The sequence below is a fragment of the Denticeps clupeoides genome, chromosome 11, assembly GCF_900700375.1.
Source record: "Denticeps clupeoides chromosome 11, fDenClu1.1, whole genome shotgun sequence".
Lineage (NCBI taxonomy): Eukaryota > Metazoa > Chordata > Actinopteri > Clupeiformes > Denticipitidae > Denticeps > Denticeps clupeoides.
The window spans coordinates 102,439-124,149 of record NC_041717.1 but is presented as its reverse complement, the minus strand read 5'-3'; the positions used below and the strand labels follow the sequence as shown (position 1 = coordinate 124,149).

At 39.7% G+C, this 21,711-nt stretch overlaps 1 protein-coding gene across 6 annotated transcripts in view; it reads left to right on the top strand.

The window, feature by feature from the left end:
• The window catches only part of gpat2 (glycerol-3-phosphate acyltransferase 2, mitochondrial), a 67,956-nt gene that overhangs the window by 19,498 nt on the left and 26,747 nt on the right, over nucleotides 1-21,711 (top strand). For 5 of the 6 annotated variants that reach the window (XM_028997029.1, XM_028997025.1, XM_028997026.1 and 2 more), the window contains 10 exons: nucleotides 3,454-3,561; nucleotides 3,881-3,954; nucleotides 10,465-10,575; nucleotides 12,497-12,607; nucleotides 13,756-13,855; nucleotides 16,861-16,994; nucleotides 18,081-18,180; nucleotides 18,586-18,771; nucleotides 19,298-19,396; nucleotides 19,616-19,695. In XM_028997029.1, the coding sequence (XP_028852862.1) occupies nucleotides 3,454-3,561; nucleotides 3,881-3,954; nucleotides 10,465-10,575; nucleotides 12,497-12,607; nucleotides 13,756-13,855; nucleotides 16,861-16,994; nucleotides 18,081-18,180; nucleotides 18,586-18,771; nucleotides 19,298-19,396; nucleotides 19,616-19,695 (1,103 nt within the window). The remainder of the gene's footprint in view (nucleotides 1-3,453; nucleotides 3,562-3,880; nucleotides 3,955-10,464; nucleotides 10,576-12,496; nucleotides 12,608-13,755; nucleotides 13,856-16,860; nucleotides 16,995-18,080; nucleotides 18,181-18,585; nucleotides 18,772-19,297; nucleotides 19,397-19,615; nucleotides 19,696-21,711) is intronic. The other variant, XM_028997031.1, reaches the window with a different exon arrangement.

Here is a 21,711-nt window from a genome sequence, read left to right as displayed (position 1 = left end):
GTTTAGCAGTTGTCAGGATCCAGGATTTATCTGCTGTCTCTTCACTGGAGTCTGCCAGTAGTCTGTGCGCTTGATTCCGTGTCTCGGAGAGAACAAACAGAAGCAGCGGCAGATGGTGTCATTGTACGACTGGTACTGAAATATGTGGTAATAGTAGTGTATTGCTGTTACAGTGGCCCGGTACCCTGAATAGAACAGCCTAACTAGGGTGAATTTAACACTGTCTGTGTCTAACAGGGGGACTGTGTCATAAACTGGACTTTATAATTGACACTGTGTCAAAGTGAAGTGTCTGGGACTTTAACAAAAAGCCAGAGAAAACAGATTGGATTTAAACACTAAGACTGTGTCTGAGTCCTGGACACTGACAGGCAAGCCGTTCCACAACTGCGGAGCTCTATATGAGAATGATCTGCTCCCAGTTGTGACCTTCTATACTTTTGGTACCAGTAGTGACCCCGCACCCATTGATCGAAGGGGGCGTGGCAGGTCGCAAAGAACTAAAAGTTCACTCAGGTATTGTGGGGGGAGACCATTTAGAGCTTTACAGGTCAAAAGTAGGATTTTGTAGTCAGTCCTAAATTTGATGGGTAACCAGTGCAGTAATTGTAAGACTGGGGTGATGTGGTCAAATTTCCTAGTTCTAGTTAGAACGCTGGCTGCAGCATTCTGTACTAGCTGGAGTTTACTAATTCACCTACATGAGCATCCAGACAGTAATGCATTGCAGTAATCTAACCTTGATATAATAAATGCATGGACCAACTTTTCTGCATCATGCATTGAAATGATAATTCTTTTTTTTGCAATATTTTTTTGCTAAGGTGAAAGAATGCTATCCTAGTGACTTTATCTACATGCGAATTGAATGAGAGACCTGCATCAATGATGACACCTAGATCCTTTACTTCAATACTTGGTGAAATAGAAAGGCTATCCAGGGTTATGATGTAGTCAGCTAGCTTATGCCTGGCTGCTTGAGACCCAAGTACGAGAGCTTCTGTCTTGTTAGGGTTTAACAGGAGAAAGTTGGTGAGCATCCACTGTCTAATGTCCTTCAGACAATTCTCTATTTTGTTTAGCTGCTGCCTCTGATCTGACATTGCTGACAGATACAGCTGTGTGTCATCAGCGTAGCAATGAAAGATAATACCGTGTTTGCATTGCAAGTACATTGATTTGACGACGAGATTAGTTTAATTAGTTCATGCTCTTTAATAAGGTTGAGGGGTTCAAATCGGTTGTCAGCTATTTGACGATTATTTTCCATAGAAATATCGGCGGAGCAATTTGTTGTGCTTTTAATCTTATCTCTATTCGTGACAATTTTAGTATTAAAGAAATTCATAAAATCGTAGCTACTATGATGATATTGAGTGGTAGTATCCGTTTCTGTCTTATTCCTGGTTAGTTTGGCTATAGTGTTAAACAGGAATCCGGGATTATTTGCAGAAGAATAACTATATCCTCTATATTTAAACCGAAGGTCAGTATGAGATCGAGCGTGTAACCACCTTCATGAGTAGGTCCTGTTAGAGACAAGTTGGAGACAAAATCTGTAAATTCACTAAGAAACTCGGAGTAAGGTCCAGGGGGTCTGTAAATGATAATTAATGTAATTAACTTATGACTTTTTATTTTGTGAGACTACATGAGTTATGTTGGTATGTAGAGTTAAATCTATGTCTGGGTTTAAGAGTAATTCCAAGGTTATTATAAATTACTGTGACGCCACCTCCTCTTCCAGTTAAGTGAGGTTTGGTGTACATAGCTAAATCCAGGAGGACTAGACTCGTTCAATGCTACAAATTTGTAGTTGTATTAACCAAGTTTCGGTCAGGCACTGTACATCAAACTCCTGATCTGTAATAATTTCATTAACAATGAGGTGTAAGAGATCTAACATTTAATAATCCTATTCTTATGTCGGAGGTGCTGGTGGTAAGTTCAGAGGGAATCATAGTAACGGGTAATAAGTTGCTGAAACAGACACAGTGTCAGCATATTTATGAGTTTTATCATTAATGTTTCCTTTAGAATCTCAGGAGGTTATCAGAAGGTTACCGGTTCGAATCCCGCTCAGCCAAGGTGCCACTGAGGTGCCATTGAGCAAAGCAGCTTCCCTGTACACTGCTCCCGGGCGCCTGTCATGGCTGCCCATTGCCACCAAGGTGATGGGTTAAAAGTAGAGGACACATTTCGTGTGCTGTGTTGCAGTGTATCACAGTGACAATCAATTCACTTTCAGTTTGGCATTCTTCTGAGGCATTCCAAAACTTCCCATAATTTGTTTGGCTTTGCTGGGCCCTGATAATCTTATATTGGTGCTTTCCATACCTCCCTCCTTGTCTTGGTTGGCCTTTGACTTCTACAGAGTTTCCTGCAGGTTTGTGTGTGAGTGTATGATCTCATTGAACGTGCCCATGATGTTCAGACTAACTGTATGAAGGGACGTATTTTGGCCCACAAACTTCATGATGTAAAATCTCACAAATATATTTTATTTTTACAACTCACATTCACTGCTTAATTTTTTCTATTCTAGGACTATTTATTATATTTATATTATACAGTCGCCATAGTGTCTGTGCTATTGTTTTTTGCTGCTCTTATTTTGTACTGTCCACTTTCTGCCATGACTGTAAAATTCCCACTTGTGGGACTAATAAAGAATCATATTAACTTATCTTTTATCAAACATACAATGTGGTTCACAAATATAACATAGTTCTTATTAGTCAACAATATTAATATTATAATATTTCTCACATGAGCAGCATTTACGCTGTGTATTTCATTTCCATCACGGTTCATTTCTATAAAGGATAGTTGACGAAGATATTAAGTAAGAAATTTTGTTGACTAAAACACTACTACTCTGGAGGGCTGGAGGATGTTCAGGGTTCTATGTATAAGTGCAACAACGAATGTGATACACACATATAATACACACACACCAGTTACAAGCTTTGTAAAACATTTAATAAGTTCCATAAATTTGGACCTTTTTTTTTAACACAAAGTACACAGCGGGGAAGGTCAATATCAAGGGAAGGTCAATATCAATCATCTAGCTTTGAAACTGCACTGCTGTCACAGAGCATAGAGTAGAACTTTCAAGCAAATTCAAGACCCCAGGATTAAAAGCATTCCAACTGGATTAAAAGCATTCAAAGTACTGGTGCCAGATTTGAACCCTTAAATTAAATTATGATTTAAATTATTTAATCAGAATTCAGCAGCTCAAAGTGGCTCACCAGAAAATGCTACTCAAAATAGGTCCAAGGCTAGTTGTAAAAATATTTTTTTAACACTAAAACTAATAGGAGTAGGGAGGTAAAATGTCTGGAATTTTTGCTATTGGTAAGTATGTGAACCTCCTTGAATTGTTTCTGCTTGTAATGATTTAAGAGAATGTGCTGCGTTATGAGATTACTGGTTGTGTTTGTGCAGTTCTGCCTTGTGAATAACCTGAAGAAACAGCAAACAGTGACACCTTTCCTGGGGAGATTCAGACCGCTGGTGGGCCAAAGCTGCCATCAGTGCAACCCCGGGAGTTTGGTGAGTAAAAAAAGCAGACATTGGGGGGAAAGTAGATTAAGTAAAGAGCAGAAATAGGCTAAGTATTTGGAATTAGTTAACTGAAATGCCTGTTTTTTGTAACTTAATCATTTTGCTGCTGTGAAAATAGTTCTTATTTAACCATGAAAAGGCAAAGCTGCTGTCCAATTGTTCATCAGATTCTTGTACTTCATGTACTTTTTTTGGAATCACATTTTGAGGGGAGTTAATTGGATGATGCAGTTTATTATAGTATCCTTTTTTCAGTCATGTTTAAGAGAATAATGGGACAAAATTGAAGAGATTTTTTTTTTCTCAGGGTCATAAATTTCTTCAAAATTCTCCTTCACTTGGCTTCAAGAATATTCTGTGCGTGAAGGAAACCCAGACTAGGTAATATCTTTTTTATATATACACTATCTAAGTCTGATTTGCAATATTAAAATATTTTTATTATTCCAAGGAAACGCTGTATGTACAGTACAGGCCAAACGTTTGCACACACCTTCTCATTCAATGTCTTTTCTTTATTTCATGACCACTTAAACTGGTAGATTCTCACTGAAGATCTATGAATGAACATGTGGAGTTATGTACTTAACAAAAAGTGGCCTCCACAGTCACTGGATCTGAACCCAATCGAAATTTTTTGGGGTGGGCTGGACCGCAGAGTGAAGGCAAAGGGGCCAACAAGTGCTAAACACCATGGGAACTCCTTCAAGACTGTTGGAAAACCATTTCAGGTGACGACTTCTTGAAGCTCTTAAAGAGTATAAAACATGTTTTCAGTTATTTTTTTTGTTAATTACATAACTCCACATGTGTTCATTCATAGTTTTGATGCCTTCAGTGACAATCTACCAATGTAAATGGTCATGAAAATAATTTAAACACATTCAATGAGAAGGTGTGTCCAAACTTTTGACTGGCAAGCCGTTCCACAACTGCTGAGCTCTAAAAGAGAAGGATCTGCTTCCAGCTTTGACCTTGAACGCAGGGGGCATGGCAGATTGTCAATAACTTAAAGTTCACTCACCTACTCCGTGACTATTAAGAGCTTTATAGGTCAAAAGTAGGATTTTGTTGTCAATCCTAAATTTGATGGGTAGCCAGTGCAGTGATTGTAGGAAAGTGGTGATGTGGTCAAATTTTCTGCTACTTGTTAGAACTCTGCAGCATTCTGAACTAGCTGGAGTTTATTCATGCACCTACTAGAACATCCAGTAATGCATTTCAGTAATCTAACATTTATGTAATAAAGGTGTGGACCAACTTTTCTGCATCATGCATTGAGAACATATTTCTTGTCTTTGCAATGTTTGTAAGGTAAAAGAATGCATGTGAATCAATTAAATGAGGACTCCTAGATCATTTACTTCTGTACTTGGTGAGATAGAAAGGTTATCTAGAGTTATGTTGTAGTCACAGAGCATACATCTGGCTGCATGAGACCCAACGACAAGTAATTCTGTCTTATCAGGGTTTAACAGAAGATGCTTATACATACAACTGTGTGTCATCAGCATAGCAGTGAAAATCAATACTGTGTTTACGAATTACGTGACCTAACTTTTATTAGGAAAATAGCAATGTACCTATGACAGACCCTGGTGGAACAGCAAACTCTGCATGAAGACGAATCACCATTAATGTCCACAAACTGATACCGATCAGTCAAATATGATCTGAATCATGAGAGGGCTATTCCCTTAATCCCAACAACCTCAATCCCATTCTCTAACCTGTCAAGGTGAATAGCGTGAGCAATGGTTTCAAACACTGCACTAAGGTCAAGCAGGACAAGCAGCTAACAGCAGGTCATTAACTACTTTAACTAACGCTGTGATGAGGTCTAAATATTGATTGATATACTTCACTGGGCTATGACCTTTTCTAAATTTTTCATTATAAATGGAAGGTTGGATATCGGTCTATAATTCGAAAGCTGACTGATTTTTTAATCAGGGGTATGACGACTGCTACCTTGAACAAACTGGTAACGTGGCCGATGCTAAGTAATGAATTAATAATTTTAAAGATAGGATTTATAACATCAGGTGCTACTTATTTAAAGAAACTTGTATGAAGCGGATCTAATATCAGAAAAAGTTGGGACAGGGTGGAAAATGTGAATAAAAAAATAAAGCAGTAATTCACAAATTTCCCTGAACTTTTATTTAATTGCAGACAGTATGAACACAAGATAATTCATGTTTTTTTGGTCAACATCATTTGGTTTGTAAATAAACATCCATTCTTGCCATTCAGGCTTGAAACACATTCCAAAAAAGTTGGGATGGGGTAATTCAGGGGTAGTAATAAGGTATAATAACTAAACTGTTGATGTTAACAGAAGAAGTGAAGTGATTGTCACATGTGATACACAGCAGCACAGCACACGATGCACACAGTGAAATTTGTCCTCTGCATTTAACCCATCACCCTGAGTGAGCAGTGGGCAGCCATGACAGGTGCCCGGGGAGCAGTGTGTGGGGATGGTGCTTTGCTCAGTGGCACCTCAGTGGCACCTTGGCGGATCGGGATTCGAACCGGCAACCTTCTGATTACAGGGCCGCTTCCTTAACCGCTAGGCCACCACTGCCCCTGTGATTGCAATCATGTGATTGCAATCATGATTCGGTACAAAAGCAGCATCGAGGAAAGGCGTACTCCTTTAGGAGCAAAGATGGGCAGAGGATCGACAGTTTGACACCAATCTTTGAAATGATGAAGAAAAATCTTTCTCAAAGAAAGATAGGAAGAGATTTGGGCATTCCGCCCTCTACAGTGAAAATAAATCTGGGAATCTGGAGAAATTACCATGCGTAAAGGCCAAGAGCGCAAGCCTAAACTGAATGGCCGTGATCTCAGAGTCATTCATCAATTTGTTTAATAACTGTGTGGTCTCAGGACTACTTCAGGAAGTCACTCTCAAGCACTACAGTACGTAGTTACATTAGGAAATGCCATCTAAAACTGTACTGTGCCAAAAGGAAGCCCTACATAAATAGTGTCCAGAAGCGCCGTCGACTTCCCTGGGCATGGAGGCATCTGGTATGGTTCATTGTGCAGTGTATACGTGTATTGTGGTCAGACAAATTGGTTTTTCACATCTTTTTTGGAAGAAGTGGATGCCGTGTGCTGCGGACCAAAGAGGAAAAGGGACACCCATGGTTATTTCAGCAAGACAATGCCAAACCACATACTGTGCACCTAAAGCGTTGTTTGCAGGAAGCATTGGGCAAACTAACACCTGCAACACTTAGTCACTTGAGTTCTTCAATGCCTAAATGTCTTTTAAGTGTAGTTAAAAGACAGGGAAACTATACAAAGTGGTATATTCTCTACTGTTGCAACTTTTTTGGAATCTGTTGCAAGCCTGAATGTCAAGAATGGATATTTACTATGTACTTGATGTAATTGTCTGGTTGTCTCTATAGCCCGGGGACTAGATTTTATTGTGTCTAAGACATATTTTAAAAGCGATAAGAAAATGATCTGAGATCATTTCAGATTGTGGAAGAGTGACTATATTTAAACCGAAGAACAGTACAAGATTGAGCATGTGACCACCTTCATGAGTAGGTCATATTATATTTGATTTATAGTATAGACAGCTAGTATAGACAGGAATGCCGTTCTCAGCGAGTTCTCAAATTTATCACAGTGGATGTAATAAATAATTAGTGGAATAAACTTATGGTTTTTAGATTGTGAAACTAAATAGGTTATGTTTCGATAGAGAATCTCAGAAGAATTAAATCTGTCTGGGTTTATGTGCGATACTGAGGTTATTATTATAAATCACTGCGACAACACCTTTTCTTCCAGTTAAGCGAGGTTCATAGCTGTACATAGCTTTATCCAGGAGGGCTAGACTCGTTTAATGCTACAAATTCATTTTGTTTTAGTCAGGCACATCACATCAAACCCCTGATCTGTAATAATTTCATTAACAATGAGCGTTTTAGGTGTGAGAGATCTAACATTTAATGGTCCTATTCTTCTACATTGGAGTACTGGTGGTATGTTCATTTGGAAGGTAACGGGTAATAAGTTGCTGAAACAGACACCCTGCCCAGAAGATCACTTCTGAAACAGTAATGGTGCCCCTCAAGTCCTGCTATTCTCCCTTTACCCCAATGACTGCACCTCTGGTTCGTTTCATGCTATGTCCTCGTTTAGCAGTTGTCAGGAACCAGAATTTATCTGCTTGTCTCACTGGAATTTGCCAGTAGTCTGGGCGCTTGATTCCGTGTCTCGGAGAGAAAACAAACAGAAGCAGCAGCAGATGGTGGCATTGTACGACCGATACTGAAATATGTGGTGATATTAGTATATTGGTGCTACAGTGGCCTGGTAATTTCTATATATTTCTAAAGTGAAAGAATGCTATCCTAGTGACATTATCTTCATGCGAATTGAATGAGAGACCTGCATCAATGATGACACCTAGATCCTTTACTTCAATACTTGGTGAAATAGAAAGGCTATCCAGGGTTATGATGTAGTCAGCCAGCTTATGTCTGCTTGAGACCCAAGTACAAGAGCTCATGTCTTGTCAGGGTTTAACAGGAGAAAGTTGGTGAGCATCCACTGTCTAATATCCTTCAGACAATTCTCTATTTTGTTCGGCTGCTGCCTCTGATCTGGCATTGCTGACAGATACAGCTGTGTGTAATACCGTGTTTGCGGATGACGTAACCTATAGGTAACATGTATAGGGAAAATAGTAACGGACTTAGGACAGAACCTTGTGGAACACCAAACTCTACTTTACTATGTGAAGACGAAACGCCATTGATATCCACAAACTGATATCGGTTGGTCAGATATGATCTGAACCATTCAAGGACTGTTCCTTTAATCCCAATAACATTCTCTAACCTGGCAAGGAAAATAGCGTTATCGATAGTGTCAAACAACAACAACATTATTATTTCTTATATGAAATCACATACAGTATGTCTCAATGGGCTTTGACAAGCCCTTCAGTTGACACCCCCCACACTTGACCCCCCACACACAAGGAAAAACTCCACAAAACTCCTGACTAATTCAGGATGGTGACGAATCTGCATGCCGTCAGGAAGTTGAGCAACTGGTACTCTGGTGCAGTCAGTACACCCTGGAGCTGTGCAAGAGTGTAGAGATAACAGTGGACTTCAGGAGACATCCCTAAACACTGCTCCCAATCACTATAGCAGACAGCCCAGTGTCTTCTGATGAGACCTTCAAGTTCCTCTTGCCAGGCTGGTAGCAAATGTACTAGGGATGATAGTGCAGTTTCAAATGTAACCATCGCAAGGACCTCTGAGGTCAGATCGATCCTGGAGAGTGAGCTGACTTCCTTTTCAAATTAGAGGTTCTGGTACTGAAATGGAAAAACTCAAAAGTGCTACGACTTCAGAACTAGCTGAGCCAGTCAAAATAATGTCAGGATTATTGGAAAACTGCAACGTTCTGGCAGTGGCTCAACATCTACTCATTACAGATCTACTTAAGGATGTGTTAAATTTGGAGAAAGTACATCTGATTGACAGATTGGACCGATCACTGCTGTTGGTTCCGAGCCAGGCAAACCACCCAGGGTCATTACAGCATGCCTTATATACTACAGAGACTACAACGGCATCCTGCATCTAGCAGGAGCTAAAGAGAGTGTCTGTCCGGACCCTTTGGCCACTGCACAGGTGGCCAAAGGGTAGGGGGACATTTAACGATGGGAGATTGCAGCTAATTGCAGTTCAGGGAGTTTTGTGTGGAAACCTGTACCAAGCCTGGCTCTGCGTAATGTTCAACAAGGATGACAGTTGTTCACTGATCCTGGAGTTGCCCAGACATATATCTTGCAACATATTGTTCGCTAAAAGGACTTATTGTAAACATAGCCATCAAGCAAGTTTAGAGGACTGCTGAGGTTTTTTCCCCTTTCCCCATTCTTTATATAAGAACAACTTTTGCAAGCGAGTTAATTTAATATTACTTCTCTTGTTATCTGCTGTGTTCTCATGCTTTTAAGTTTTAAGCCTTTCTCATGCAGACTTCAAGCTACTTCAGTAACCTGTAACACATTTTTTCTGTATTGGGGTTCTTCCATTTGGGGGGAGGTTGACATAGAGGCACATTTGATATGACTGATACATTATGTGTTTTTTTTTTTTTTTTTTTATGTTCTGGTCATAATTGGGGCTTTTTAGTTTTCAACTTCTTTACCCCAAAGAATAGTTCGGTGTCACTCATCAGCTGGAATGTAAAAGTGATTGTTTTTGTCATTGTGATACACAAGGAAATGTGTCCTCTGTATTTAACTCATCACTTTGTGAACAGTGAGCAGACATGAAAGGCACAGCTATGAAAAGGGGCTCACTAATGTTTTAGCATGTTGACTGTAATTCCTGACCATGTTTCTTCTGATCAGACAGGTTTTATTACTACTGTCATTACAACCCCAAAGCCCATTACTACCAACACAAATTCCACTGGAATGCAGCTTCACAAACATGTTTGTGCATGTGCACACCACAGGCTTTTGACCAAATAATTTTTCTGGTGCTGAGAAAATTTGGATTGGCTCAACATTTCTAACATGGACTGGTTTAGCGTGGGGTCAAGCAGGGCCGCTGTTTGTCACATTTTCTGTTTCACTTAGCAATTGAACTTCTGGCCATAACACTCACAACTGCTCTGCAATTGAACAATGGGAGAAACTTCACAAAAATGGGTTTGCCAGAGCTTGTGGCTTATGATTGTGTATGCTTATGTAAATTTTGTATTTTTTTTAATTGAGGTGGAAAAAATCATGGAGTCATAACATAACAAAATGTGGTGTCAAGCACTGTATGTTCTAGGCTGTGCAAGTTACTTTTGGGACCCCAGATGATTGGTGAACATTTGTTGTAGGTATCGTGGCTGGCTGATTAGGAGAGTGTGCTGTGTGCTGTTTGTCAGTAGCTGCAGGACGTTCTCCAGCTCTACTGTTGACCGGATGCATCGGATATGCAGCATCCCCAGGTGTTTCATCCACTCACAAATCGTACATAATCTGACAATGATTTTCCATTACACTGCTAAAAAAATAAAGGGAACACAAAAATAAGACAACCTAGATCTGAATGAATGAAACATTTTTATTAAATACTTTGTTCTTTACATAGTTGAATGTGCTGACAACAAAATCAGACAAAAATTATACATGGAAATTAAATTTATCAACACATGACAGACACAGCAAATCTTCCTGTCAAACCCGCATTTATGTGCCATCCTACATGAGCTGTACTGCCTGAGCCACTTGTGAAGGTTGTAGACTCAGTCTCATGCTACCACTAGAGTGAAAGCACCGCCAGCTTTCAAAAGTGATCAGAAAGCATAGGAACTGAGAAGTGGTCTGTGGTCACCACCTGCAGAACAATTCCTTTATTGGCAATGTCAAATTGATTGTCAGTCAGTGTGGCTTTTTAAGTGTACAGTTTGATTTCACAGAAGTTTGATTTGACTTGGAGGTGTTGTTTAAGTGTTCCCTTTAGTTTTATTTTAGCAGTATATCGTTTTAGTTTTTCTGGTCTTACTCGTGTTATCTGTCCAAGATACAGTTTAGCCGACAGATCCTCATCAGGCACAAGTAGGGTTACTTCACCTGAGATGCTCCTGAAGAACAAAACATTGGGGCCACCTTTTGGTGACAGTGGGTATTTGTGTGACATTTTGCTGTATTTCAGACCACCATTGGCAAAAAATAGTGTTTTGAATTTTAAGTATGCCTATATTGGGAAATTGTATTGGGCCTGTTATGGCGCATATCTGATCAATTTTGGCCACTATAGAACTAGGACTGAAACCCATTTGTCGATTAGTTATTAACTGCGATTATTTAAAATTTTTATGTCGACACATTGGACTTCAATAACATGTAAATGGAATTTAATCATTTTTCCGCAACGCTGCAATCCGTCACTTATGTTCATTTTTAACTGCAATACACCACAGAAAGTCCTGGGGGGGAGTAATGCTCCTACTGTCAGTAAAGAAAGTTATAAGATATTATTATAAATGCATCTACAAAGAATAAATATAAATAAAATATATAAAAGATATTTAATTGGAGTTAAGCGGTACCTTTTATTTGGTTAATTATGATACAACGCTTTCATCCTAATTAGTGATTATTAATACAACTTTCTCTTCTCAGCAGCTGGAGACAGATACTCACTCCAGAGCATTTTCATATTTTCACACACTTGCACTGAAATTTTAAATGTTTGCAGTTTATAATAGTTTTATTTTTACTCAGAGGCATTGTTTTTATTTACAACTGAAGCCTTATTTAAGCTTGAGCCTTATTTTAAGACTTCATTGAAAATAAACTTATAATTGAAGCAGGATTACAAACAAAAGTAAACCGAGTATTTTTATTTGTACTAATGAATGTTATTGCACTTTTTAGTCTTTCTTTTTTGCATTACAAGTGCTTACAAGCTGTCTAGCTTAATTTCCAAATGCAAATGTTTCATGGATCACTGTGTTTAACTTTATTATGGGAACTGTGTTTAAGCAGTGTAATATGGAAGCACAAAAATTCAAATGGCAATTCTTTTGGCAATTGGCAATGTGATATTCAATCAGAGCATGTGATTTGATATTGCCATTCGAATAAATGTGCAGAGAACCCATGGCAAAACAAAATGCAATTCAGTGAACTGTTATTCTTTTTTTTTTTTTATTCAAAATACTTTGAAATTAACCGCCACCCTTAAAGCCTATAATTGCCTATAACCTTTTTTTTAGTTCTCCAGGCATAAACAAGTATGTGTGTCAAGTCTGACTGCATGGCTCAAACGTTGTGTGTAATATGTGTGACAATCACAGTCTTTGTTCCAGTGAAGTGAGACCATGTCCTGTGACTGTGTTCTCTTGTCTAATCTTGGCTGACCAGGGTGCAGAAGCTGCTCTCCTGCACCATCAGCAGATCTGATGATAAGAGCCCGGATTCAGCAGCTTCCATCAAGAATCTGGTCAATGCCAGCTTCTCTCCTGTACTGCTCCGGTTAGAACAGTCCCTGTGCATGTTTTTCTGGCTTTACCCTGTACTCCTGAACACACTTTTATGAGAATTGTTATGAGTCTTTGGAATTTGTCATCCTCATTTAACATTGCATTTAACCCATCACCTGCATTTATCCAATGAAAGGTGCCCGGGGTGCAGTGTGTGGGGATGGTATGTTACTCAAAGGGACCTCAGTGGCTCCTTTGATTATGAGTCCAGTTTCTTTCCCTCTATTGCCACTACTGCCCCATTTGAGGGTATTTGCATCCAAATCAGTTGAATGGTGTATGAATTATAACAGTTTGCATATGTGCATCATGCTCTTTATCATACTCTTTAAGGGACTAAAAATGAAAAATTATAAATCAAACTTTTACTTTTAAATACTTGGTTGCAAGTCCTTTGCCATCAATTACAGCCTGAAGTCTGGAATGCATAGCTGTCACAAGCTACATGGGTTATATCCCTGGTGAGACATCTACTGCAACTCCTGTTCCTTATTGTTCTGTGTGCATTCTGGGGGCATAGATGATCAGTCATATTCAGGTCAGGTGAATTAGTTGGCCATTGCATAACATTCCCCTTCTTGGTTGCTTTCAGAGTATGCTTTGGGTCATTGTCCATCTACACTGTGAAGCATTGTCCATTGAATTTTGAAGCATTTGGCTGGATATGAGCAGATAACTTTAGAATTCAATCTGCTGGTCAAAGGAGCCTAGCCATGTAGCCTGCTGCTACCAAACATTTGTAAAAGAATGAGTCACCCTCATTCCAGGGTAAACTCTTCCACAAAATGGAAGCAATTGGGAACAATAGCAACTGGAAGTATGACTGAGCACAGGGCTGGCATATCCTTGTGGCATAGGCAATATAAGCAAATGCTAAGGATGGCATCCTTTCATTGGGTGCCACAAAACATTTCATAAACATCTGGCCAGATATTCTGCAGTAATATACCATTTGAAGAATTGTATCTAAATGACCGTTGATAAATGCTGTAGAGGGTGGGAAGTGGATGATCCCCTGAGCTACTGACTCTCCAAAAGCAGTTTATCTTCAGCCATGTATCCTGGCATATTCTGCCACTCTGCCTTAATGTAGCTTCCAATTTTGGCTCCATTTTACTCAATTATTTTTCCTCTTCTTAGATTGACTGGCTGGATCTTGTTAAAGTTCTTCAGTGTCCTGTTCTGCAGTGTGCAGGTTAACCTCAACCAAATGGCAGCCTTGCACAAGGCCACACAGCTGGTAACTGCTTTTTATTATTAATGGATGCTTCTCCATCATTGCACTAGCATAATGTTGTCTTCCTCCAATATAAGCAGATGCTTTTAAACACTATGTAATTAATATGATTAGTGCACACCATCCTACAACACAGGAACATGGTGTGTGTAATCTGCAACTGACGTTTTCAAATTTCATTTGTTAAGTTAATGTCCCCTCAGCCTTGTACCACTACACAGGGTTAGCTGATTTTTTATTATAATTTTATAGATTTTTAACAAAGTAAATATATACATTCTTTTAAAAGAAAGTCAGATGCCTTGTGATGAAAATAAATAACTTTCAATTAAACCTGCTTGTTTGAGCAACTCAGATTTGGCTGTCTGTTTTTGGCAGTGGAGGATGTTATCTGCCGGATGCACTGTCTGGGGTTAGTAGCACTAACCTGAGCAATTGACTCGGGTTATGAGTGCTAATCTGTCTGATTCAGATGGTGCAAAGAAACTAAATTATGCCATTTTTATGGTAGTAATTGGTGTTTTAATGATTATAAGATGTATTCATGTGACTGAGTTTACAATTTAGACATGGTGTAGTTAGGACCCAAAGAATTCAGTTCAATGAAGACCTCACATTCATGACTCATGAGTTATTTCATGGATCCGGGTGATTAACCTGGGTGAGTCATGAATCACACAACAGTACAATTTCCATTACAGAAATATATACAGGGAAAAACTAATTGGCCTGAAATATTTAATCCATTTTTCTCCAGCACTTTCGGATTAACATGTGCCGTAACCTTTTCCATTTTATATATGTACAGTACAGGCCAAAAGTTTGGACACACCTCACATCAATGTGTTTTCTTTATTTTCATGACAATTTACATAGGTAGATTCTCACTGAAGGCATCAAAACTATGAATGAACACATGTGGAGTTATGTACTTAACAAAAAGTGGCCTCCACAGTCACTGGACCTGAACCCAATCGAGATGGTTTGGGGTGAACTGGACTGCAGTTATATCACCTTTTTTTCTTAAGTACAGGGGGTTGCAAAAGTATTCGGCCCCCTTCAACTTTTCCACATTTTGTCACATTACAGCCACAAACATGAATCTATTTTATTGTAATTCCATGTGAAAGACCAATACAAAGTGGTGTACACTGGTGGAATGAAAACTCATACATTCCTCATACATACAAAACTCATACATTCCAAACATTTTTTACAAATAAATAACTTAAAAGTAGGGTGTGCGTAATTATTCAGCCCCCTTTGGTCTGAGTGCAGTCAGTTGCTGATAGACATTGCCTGATGAGTGCTAATGACTAAATAGAGTGCACCTGTGTGTTATCTAATGTCAGTACAAATACAGCTGCTCTGTGACTGCCTCAGAGGTTGTTTAAGAGAATATTGGGAGCAACAACACCATGAAGTCCAAAGAGCACACCAGATAGGTCAGGGATAAAGTTATTAAGAAATTTAAAGCAGGCTTAGGCAACAAAAAGATTTCCCAATCCTTGAACATAGCACAGATCACTGTTCAAGCGATCATTCAGAAATGGAAGGAGTATAGCACAACTGTAAACCTACCAAAGTTGTCCACCTAAACTCACAGGCCGAACAAGGACAGCGCTGATCAGAAATGCAGCCAAGAGGCCCATGGTGACTGAACAAGCTGCAGAGATCTACAGCTCAGGTGGGGGAATCTGTCCATAGGACAACTATTAGTCGTGCACTGCACAAAGTTGGCCTTTATGGAAGAGTGGCAAGAGGAAAGCCATTGTTAAAAGAAAACCATAATAAGTCCCGTTTGCAGTTTACCACAAGCCATGTGGGGGACACAGCAAACATGTGGAAGAAGGTGCTCTGGTCAGATGAGAGCAAAATGGAACTTTTTGGCCAAAATGCAAAACGCTGTGTGTTGCAGAAAACTAACACCGCACATCACTCTGAACACACTATCCCCATTGTCAAATATGGTGGTGGCAGCGTCATGCTCTGGGGGTGCTTCTCTTCAGCAGGGACAGGGAAGCTGGTCAGAGTTGATGGGAAGATGGATAGAGCCAAATACAGGGCAATCTTGGAAGAAAACCTCTTGGAGTCTGCAAAAGACTTAAGACTGGGGCAGAGGTTCACATTCCAGCAGGACAATGACCATAAACATAAAGCCAGGGCAACAATGTAATGGTTTAAAACAATCTAATCTGACAAGCTGGAGCTGTTTTGCAAAGAAGAATGGCAAGAATCTCAGTCTCTAGATGTTCATAGCTGGTAAAGACATACCCTAAAAGACTGGCAGCTGTAATTGCAGCAAAATGTGGTTCTACAAAGTATTGACTCGGGGCGGAATAAATATGCACACCCCACTTTTCAGTTATTTATTTGTAACAATTTTTTGGAATCATGTATGATTTTTGTTCACTTCTCAAATGTACACCACTTTGTATAGGTCTTTCATGTGGAATTCCAATAAAATAGATTCATGTTTGTGGCTGTAATGTGACAAAATGTGGAAAAGTTCAAGGGGGCTGAATACTTTTGCAACCCACTGTACATAACTCCACATTCATTGTTTTGATAGGGTGGTAGTAGCCTAGTGGGTCACACACTCGCCTATGAACCAGAAGACCCAGGTTCAAATCACTTACTACCATTGTGTCCCTGAGCAAGACACTTAACCCTAAGTTACTCCAGGGAGTGACTGCCCCTGTAACTGCTGATTGTAAGTCGCTCTGGATAAGGGTGTCTGGTAAATGCTGTAAATGTAATGCCTTCAGTGAGAATCTACCAATGTAAATTGTCATGAAAATAAAGAAAACACAAAAAAATGTTTGGCCCATACTGTATATGTTTGGTTAAATATGTCTGGTTTTCAGTTGTGCCTAAGTACCCATTTTTATGATATTGGTTTATTATCTTGTGTATATTTCTTACCTTTGATGTACCAATCACTAAGGCAAATTCCTTGTTTGTGACAATAAACTCAATTCTGTATGTATGTGTGTATCTGTTTGCAGAAGACCCCACTGGTGTTTGTTTCTGTTCGTCAGAGTAGTTTGGACCTCTTTCTGATTCCCCTGGTGCTGTTCTGTCACAGCATGCGTGTACCCTACTGCTTCAGCCCTGTTCAGGTCAATAACAGCTGGTTGCGGTATGTTCCTCCTGATCTAGCCATCCCTGTTATTGTGCTTTAGTTCAGTCAAATGCTGAAGTCTGTTCTGAGAGCAGGTGAAAATCATTTTATTATTTAGCTTTTATGAGTGATGAGGGCATAGTTGAACACTGTTATCACTGAAAAGCCCCAGATGCTTAGGTAATAGGATAATCTCTCTTATTTATCTAGCCATCAGGTCATTCAAACACGGGTGACATGCCATTCTTTTGTCATATTTAATTTCTATTGATCAACATGATAATTAACAACTAATACATATTTTTACAATTCAACATCAACAACAACATCATTTATTTCTTATATAACCCATAATCACATACATTGTCTCAATGGACTTACATTGGACACCCCCACTCTTGACCCTTTTGCACACAAGGAAAAACTCCACTAAAAAAAAGAAAGGTAGACACCTGGGGAAGGAGTGATACAGAGAGGGACCCACTTCCAGGGTAGAGTGAGGCTGCAATTGGTGTCAGTGCAGGGTTGGTGATGATTTAGTCCAAGAACAGGTTTAGTGGTAGAAGAGCCCAAAGTGTAGAATAGAGCAGATGCTCTATATATTGGACTTGGTCCATGTTTGGGGGTATTGGACAGTGCAGAGTAGGTTAAGTCCAGAATCATGGTGTACATTGTATGTCTATTGTAACCATTGTCCACTGGTCCATTTGAAGATCCCTGAGGCTTTAGTTGTTATGGTGGTGGGGGCTGTGGTGCCCTACATTTCATGCTAAGTATTCTCATCAGCAGTTTATTGCTAGGGACTATCCCTCTGGTGGTCTCTTTATTGGACTCTGAAGGTGGTCTGGGCGCTTGATTCAGTGCCTCGGAGAGTACAAACAGAAGCAGCGGCAGACGGTGGCATTGTACAACTGGTACAGAAATATGTGGTTATAGGTGTACATTTGTGCAACAGTGGCCCAGTACCCTAACTAGGACAGCCTAACTAAGGTGAATTGAACACTTTATTACACAATTCATGCTTCAATGTGTAATAAAGTGGACTGAATAGTTAGCTGTATGTATATAATCTTATTTAAAGCAGATTGTCACCGCCCATCATAGGTTTGTTCTTCAGAAAATGGGTGTGATCCTCTTCCCTGCTGGTGTGGCCACAGAGCAGGATGCGGAGACAGATGACCTGTATTCCACAATCATGACCTCGGTGAGTCATCTTGCTGTATTACACAGCCTCTACCAGTCAGAGAGTAGAATATGGTGATGGAACACTGCCAAAACAAACAAATGGGCAACCATATCGGAACACACTTCTCATGCTCATAGGAAATATTTCACTGCATTTCAAAAGGGTAAAATAGAAAAAGCGAATGTGGAAACAAAAAATGCATGCTGAACTTTAAGCTAAACATGGTCCAGTCCAACATTATTGTATTTTTTTTGGTATAGAATAACATAATGATCATTTGCAAAGTAATTATAATAGTTTTTTACAATAATACTGGTATTATTATAATATGGTGGTGTTTCCAAATTCTCTTCTATGACTGTGTGCCACATTCATTGTCTCTGCATTTATTTTTTTATTCTCTCTGTTTTTGTATGTGTATAGTTGGTTGGAGCTCTTCTACAGGATGGAGAAAGCATCAGCATTTGTGTGTCCCAGGATAGTGTCCATGGTAGTCAGTGGATGGCACGCATCAGGCAGGCTATGAGTGACAACCTAGTTCCTGATGCCAACCTGGTGCCTGTGGGTGTCTCTTATGACTGCCCTTTTGGCCAGTGTCTGCTGCCACGGGTATCTGTTCCCCATTCCCTTTATTCATTGATTTATGTGTTTTATGTGTGTGTACCTCTGTTGTGTACCCATTGTACAACAACAGCAGACATCACAAATGTAGTCTTGTCATCTTGCCACTACACTACCAATCTAAATATGCAGATAATCATTGCAATTCTCAGTAACAAATTAGTGAATCTGCAAACATCTTAAATAGTCTCAAAAATATCTACCTTTGTGTTTTTATATATTATTATCTTCAAAATCTGGGTGAATCAGAATCAAAGAACACCACCAGATATAGGGATGCAGAAAACTTCGCAATACAATAATGGTAATAACTGTGCAGTGATTTAAAAAGGCAAATCAACAGTTAAAAAGTAGATCATAATGACCATGTCATTCATGTCCACAATGATTGTGTCATTATGATTGTTGTAGTCATGGGTGCCGGAGCTGCAAATTCAATCACCCTTGGCAGGGGAAGTTAATAATATTGTGTGTGTGTGTGTGTGTGTGTGTGTGTGTGTGTGTGTGTTTGAAGGGGGGTGTCCTGTCTGCTCTTTGGTTTGTGCTATCCTTGTTGTGCAGGGATGACAAAGGGAGTGTGAGAATACATTTTGCACAGGCGTTCTCTCTCAAGGTATGACACACTTATGCTTAGAGATATACACAGTCTGTTTCTCTCTCACTTTTTTCCCACTGATTCCCTTCCCATGTTCCTTTTCTCATTGCCTCATCCGTCTCCTCTGATCTTTCATCTCTTTCTGGGCTCAGAAATGTATTTTTTCTCTTGCTTTGTTATGAGCATATTTAGTCATTTCCCTCCTCCATTACTTGTTTTCTTTTTCTTTCTCTTCAGGAGATGTGTGAAACAGGGCGCTGTTGTGTGGACAATTGGTGCCCCGTACAAGAGCTGCCACTGACTTCCATACTCCACAAGTAACGTTCTGGCACTTTTTTTTTCCTGGTGTCTGTCTGTCTGTCTGTTTTTCAGTCCCTTTGAGTTTCTGTATACAGTGCACACGGAAAGCATTCACAGCACATTTGTTTTGCAAATTAAAGCAAAATGCTAAAAACAATTCTGTAATATTTGCACATTTTTTGTCCTGATATGTAATATGTGTACTCACATAATATGGAACTTCGTTTTATTTCTAATGTATTTAAAAAACTGAAGGTTTTGAAGACATGTGAAACACTGTGACCTCTCCCGATTTAAGGCTAATTACTCTCATAACTCAGACATTCAAAGTTCAGATTATATGTTATATTGAATAGTGCATAATTAAAATATTCATATAATGGACCACATTTTAACTCTTAGTTCTGTATATCTTATAACATGTAGCTTTTAGACAAGTACCATTTGGGCAGTGGTAGCCTAGCGTTTAAGGAAGTGGCCAGAAGGTTGCCGGTTCGAATCCCGATCCGCTGAGGTGCCACTGAGCAAAGCACCGTCCCCACACACTGCTCCGCGGGCGCCTGTCATGGCTGCCCACTGCACACTAAGGGTGATGGGTTAAATGCAGAGGGCACATTTCACTGTGTGCACAGTGTGCTGTGCTGCTGTGTATCACAATGTCAATCACTTCACTTTCTTCTTCTTCTGTTGTCCCATACATCATGTCCTGTCCATCATACCATCTTGGTCATTCTGGTTGCATATATTGGTGTTGCATATACAAACCAGATTCCAAAAAAGTTGGGACACTATACAAATCGTGAATAAAAACTGATTGCAATGATGTGGAGGTGCCAACTTCTAATATTTTATTCAGAATAGAACATAAATCACAGAACTTTAAACTGAGAAAATCTATCATTTTAAGGGGAAAATATGTTGATTCAGAATTTCATGGTGTCAACAATTCCCCAAAAAGTTGGGACAAGGCCATTTTCACCACTGTGTGGCATCTTCCCTTCTTCTTACAACACTCAACAGACGTCTGGTTTAGAAATAGGAATGCTCTCCCATTCTTGTCTAATGCAGGCCTCTTAACTGTTCAATCGTCTTGGGCCTTCCTCTTTATGATGCGCCAAATGTTCTCTATAGGTGAAAGATCTGGCCTGCAGACTGGCCATTTCAGTACCCGGATCATTCTCCTATGCAGCCATGATGTTGTTATTGATGCAGAATGTGGTCTGGCATTATCTTGTTGAAAAATGCAGGGTCTTCCCTGAAAGAGATGACATCTTGATGGGAGCATATGTTGTTCTAGAACCTGAATATATTTTTCTGCATTGATGGTGCCTTTCCAGACCATGCCACACGCACTCATGCAACCCCATACCATCAGAGATGAAGGCTTCTGAAATGAGCGTTGATAACAACTTGGGTTGTCCTTGTCGAAGTTCTTCCAAAAAGAACTTCGAATCGTGACTCGTCTGACCACAGAACAGTCATCCATTTTGCCACACTCCATTTTAAATGATCCCTGGCCCAGTGAAAACTCTTGATCTTGCTTGTGGATCTTGCTTAGAAATGTCTTCTTCTTTGCTCTGTAGAGTTTCAGCTGGCAACGGCAGATGGCACGGTGGATTGTGTTCACTGACAATGGTTTCTGGAAATATTCCTGAGCCCATTCTGTGATTTCCTTTACAGTAGCGTTCCTGGTTGTGGTGCAGTGTTGTTTAAGGGCCCAGAGATCACGGGCATCCAGTATGGTTTTACGGCTTTGACCCTTACGCACAGAGATTGTTCCAGATTCTCTGAATCTTCGGATGATGTTATGCACAGTTGATGATGATAGATGCAAAGACTTTGCAATTTTTTGCTGGGTAACACCTTTCTGATATTGCTCCACTATCTTTTTGCGCAACATTGTGGGAATTGTTGATCCTCTACCCATCTTGGCTTCTGAGAGACACTGCCACTCTGAGAAGCTCTTTTTATACCCAATCAATTGACCTAATTAGTGTTAATTGGTCTTCCAGCTCTTCGTTATGCTCAAATTT